At 43.1% G+C, this 4,431-nt stretch overlaps 1 protein-coding gene across 1 annotated transcript; it reads right to left on the bottom strand.

Annotated features, from left to right (window-relative positions):
- Positions 1 to 1,376: 1,376 nt before the first annotated feature.
- Positions 1,377 to 2,747, bottom strand: LOC138902770 (uncharacterized). The gene has a single exon (XM_070190668.1). It carries the CDS (start codon positions 2,745 to 2,747, stop codon positions 1,377 to 1,379), a length of 1,371 nt encoding a protein of 456 aa, XP_070046769.1.
- Between the last annotated feature and the right edge of the window lie 1,684 nt (positions 2,748 to 4,431).

The following is a 4,431-nucleotide window of genomic DNA, read 5'->3' on the forward strand; positions in this document are numbered from 1 at the left end:
ACAATCTCGCGAATATAGATTTGAGCCAACTGCACGAAAGAGTAGGTAATCACAACCGGAATGAAGTGTGCAGACTTTGTTAGTCTATCCACAATAACCCACACTGCGTCAAATTTCTTCAACATCCATGGGAGTCTAACAACAAAATCCGTGGTGATACACTCCCACTTTCACTCTGCAATATCAAGACTCTGAAGCAAATCGCCCGGCCTCTGATGCTCGTACTTCACCTGCTGACAGTTCAAACACTGAGACACATACTCCACTATATCTTTCTTCATTCTTCTCCACCAGTAGTACTAACTCAAATCATGATACATCTTAGTGGCACCTGGATGAATGAAATAACAAATTGTGGGTCTCCTCAAGAATCAACTCACGCAACCCATCCATATTGGGCACACAAATCCAGCACTATATCCACAACACCCCATCATCTCAAATAGAAACCTCCTTGGCATTACCGTGCTACACCGTGTCCTTAAGGACAAGAAAATTAGGGTCATCATACTGACGCTCCTTGATGCGTTCGTACAAAGAAGACCGAGAAACCACGTAAGCAAGAACCCGGAAAGGATTCAAAATATCCAATCTCACGAACCGATTTGCCAAAGCCTGAACATCTAATGATAATTTTCTCTCTACAACTGGAATATAATCAAGGCTACCCATGCTCTCAGCCTCCAACTCAAGACATCGGCCACCACATTGGCCTTCTCGAGATGATAAAGAATGGTAATATCATAATCTTTTAATTTCTCTAACCACCTTCGTTGCCTCAAGTTCAGATCCTTTTGCTTAACCAAGTGTTGTAGACTCTGATGATCTATGAATACCTCACAAGACAGGCCATAGAGATAGTGCCTCCAAATCTTCAATGTGTGAACAATGGCAACCAACTCTAAATCATGTATTGCGTAGTTCTTCTCGTGGGGCTTCAACTGACGCAAAGCATATGCAATAACTCTACCCTCCTGCATCAATACACATCTGATGCCAATCCGCTAAGCATCACAATACACTATATAAGAACCTGATGCTAAAGGCAAAACTAGAATTGGAGATGTAGTCAAGACACTCTTGAGCATCTGAAAGCTCTCCTCACACTCGTCGGACCATCTGAATGGAGCACCTTCTGAGTCAATCTAGTAAAAGGAGCTGTGGTTGATGAGAAACCCTTCATGAAACGGTGATAATAACCAGCCAAGCCTAGAAAACTCTGGATCTCAGTACCTGAAGATGGTCTGGACCTACTCTAAACTACTTCCACCTTCTTCGGATCCACATTAATCCCCCTCACTAGAGACCACATGAACAAAAAATGCCACTGAATCAAGCCAAAACTCACACTTGGAGAATTTTGCATATAACTTCTTTTACCTCAAGGTCTGGAGCACGATCCTTAAGTGCTGCTCATGATCCTCCCAGCTGCGAGAATACACCAATATCTCGTTAATGAATGTGTTGACGAAAGAATCAAGATATGGCTGGAATAAACTTTTCATCAAGTGCATAAAGGCTGCTGGGGCATTGGTCAGCCCAAATGACATCCTAAAAGTAGTGTTCAGAATGTCTGAATCTCGGATCTTCAGTTGATGATATCCTGACATCAAATCAATCTTCGAGAACACTGTAGCACCCTGAAGCTGATCAAATAAGTTATCAATGCGTGGTAGTAGGTACTTGTTCTTGAGTGTAACTTTGTTAAGCTGCCCGTAATCAATACACATCCACATTGAGCCGTCTTTGTTCTTCACAAATAGAACTGGAGCATCCCAAGGCGAGACACTCGGCTGGATGAAACCCTCATCAAGCAACACCTGAAGTTGTTCCTTTAATTCCTTCAACTCCATTGGTTCCATATGATATAGTGGAATAGAAATGGGTTGAGTGTTCGGCACCAGGTCAATACCAAAATCGATATCCCTACCGGGCGGCATGCCTAGAAGGTTTGATGGAAACACATTTGGGAAATCTCTCACTACCGGAACTGACTCAAGGGTAGGAGTATCAGCACTGACATCCCTCACAAAGGCTAGATATTCTTCACACCCCTTCTCAACCATTCGTTGTGCCTTCAGAAAAGACACAACCCTCCTAGGAATATAATCCAATGTACCTCTCCACTCAAACCGTGGTAACCCTGGCATAGCCAATGTCACGGTCATTGCGTGATAATACAGAATAGCGTGATAGGGCGACAACCAATCCATGCCTAAGATCACGTCAAATTCCACCATACTAAATACCACAAGGTCAACTCTAGTCTCATAACCACCAATAATGACCAAACACGATCGACAAGTACGGTCCACAATAATTGAATCTCCCACAGGCGTAGACACACATATAAGAGCACTCAAAGAATCACGAGATACATCCAAATATGGAACAAAGTAAGATGACACATACGAATAAGTGGAACCCCGATCAAATAAAACTAATGCATCCCTATGACAGACCAGAACAATACTTGTGATGACAGCATACGAGGCAACAGCCTCCGTCCTACCCAAAAAAGCATAGAAACGAGCTGGGGCTGGAGGTGGAACATGTATATCGGCGGGAGGGATTGTGGCACCCTCCACGGGTGTAGGAACTGGGGTAGTCTGTTCTGGAGTAGACGAATCAGGCAGTGTGATAGTAGGGGGATTATCCTCACATGTATTATCAAGTAGGGGATCAACAGCCACTCCTGGGGTGGCATTGGCTTCTTGGCCAATTCTCGCTCTCTTCTTAGGTGCCATTTACTGAAAGTTAGAACAATGCACGTGTTAGGAGAAAACAACCTCACGTTCCGCTCTATCGCATGATATAGAACAACAATGAAGGGTATTATTCCTAAATATCCAAGTAGCCCCCTAATTATAGATGTGGTCGACAACACACCGATAAGAAGGGCTCTACTAGACACGACTCCGAGACATCCTAGGACACTTTAAAACCTTAGGCTCTAATACCAAGTTTGTCATGCCCCAACCTCAGGGAGCATGACCGGCGCTCAACCGAGTGAAGCCGGTCAAGCAAGCCTATTAAACCTTTCCTACCCGACTCATTCATAATCCAAAAAAGGGATCGCATCACCATTTGTAAAATAGGGGACAGATCAGTTATATAAATATATAAACATTGCAAGTTCATTTTTCCTTATATACATTATACCATAGTTGAGTTTCCAAAATACAACTCGATCCAACGACCACCCCAACATACATACATGACCCACATAAACATCTACAGAGCCTCTAAGGGTACAAAAGAGCAACATGACAATGCCGGCAACAAGGCCCCGGCTATACCTCAAAATATAAAAACTTATACAAAAGAAGGACTACATGACCCCTGGGAGAAATGGGGCTCACCAAGACTGTTGTGAGGAGAGAAAGATAGCACCACTATCTGCGATCGGCACTATCTGCGATGGAGCCACCTACATCCATTCAAAGATGTAGCGGCCCCATCTTTCGTTACATGGGACAAACAGCCTCATTTATTAAGTAGTTCTTGGCACTTGGGAACATTTTACAATTCAAGTCTTTCCCTTTTTATTCGTTCAAATAACATCATAATTCATGTCGGTAAGTACCATCACATAAGGCATTGCACACATAAGGGAAGGAGCTTGGAAAATCGTACGTTCTTAAATAGCATGATGACATGGTAACCATCTAAAATAATTAGGGAACACAAATCGTTAAATCCAACATACTAAGGCAAACAATTCTAGTATGATCAAGTTGGAACTTACACCAATTATTCGGACACCAGGAGTTCGATTCTAAGAAGAAGAGAGTTAGCCATACATACCTCAATTGCGCTTCTTTAGACTCTACAATTATCCGGAACCCTTAGCAAACTCAATCTATTTTAGCAATATACAAATTGAACCCAGAATTAGGAAAACATTCATGGTTCTAGCTCACTTTTTCCCCACACTCTTTATGAAGAATTTGGTACTCTACTTGAATATTTCCAAAGCTTTGAGTGATGGTTGAAGATCAATTTGATGAAAAATTAGGCCCTCCCTCTAGAACCCTCTCTCTCACTCTAGAAATATCATAAATGAGCTTCAAAATAGACTAAAGGGGTGTTTTAACGGAATGGGAGTAGGGTTTGAAATTAAGAAAAAGGGTGCCCCGACACAGGTCTGCGGTTGCATATGTGACCGCATAATGGTTATGCGGTCCACAAAGTGACCGCAGAAATGGCCCTCAGGGGCCTAAACTTTTGGCCCAGATATGCGACCAGTATGCGGTCCGCATACTTGTTCTGCGGTCTCAGAATGCACCGCAGAACTCCCTTCGCAGAAACCCAAGAGGAATTATGCGACCAATATGCGGTCCGCATAGTGATTATGCAGTCGCATAATCGACCGCAAAACTAACCTCAAATTGGCCAAACTTTCGTCTTCACTCTGCGGCCATTATGCGG

This window comes from Nicotiana tomentosiformis, chromosome 12 (assembly GCF_000390325.3).
Source record: "Nicotiana tomentosiformis chromosome 12, ASM39032v3, whole genome shotgun sequence".
Taxonomy (NCBI): Eukaryota; Viridiplantae; Streptophyta; class Magnoliopsida; order Solanales; family Solanaceae; genus Nicotiana; species Nicotiana tomentosiformis.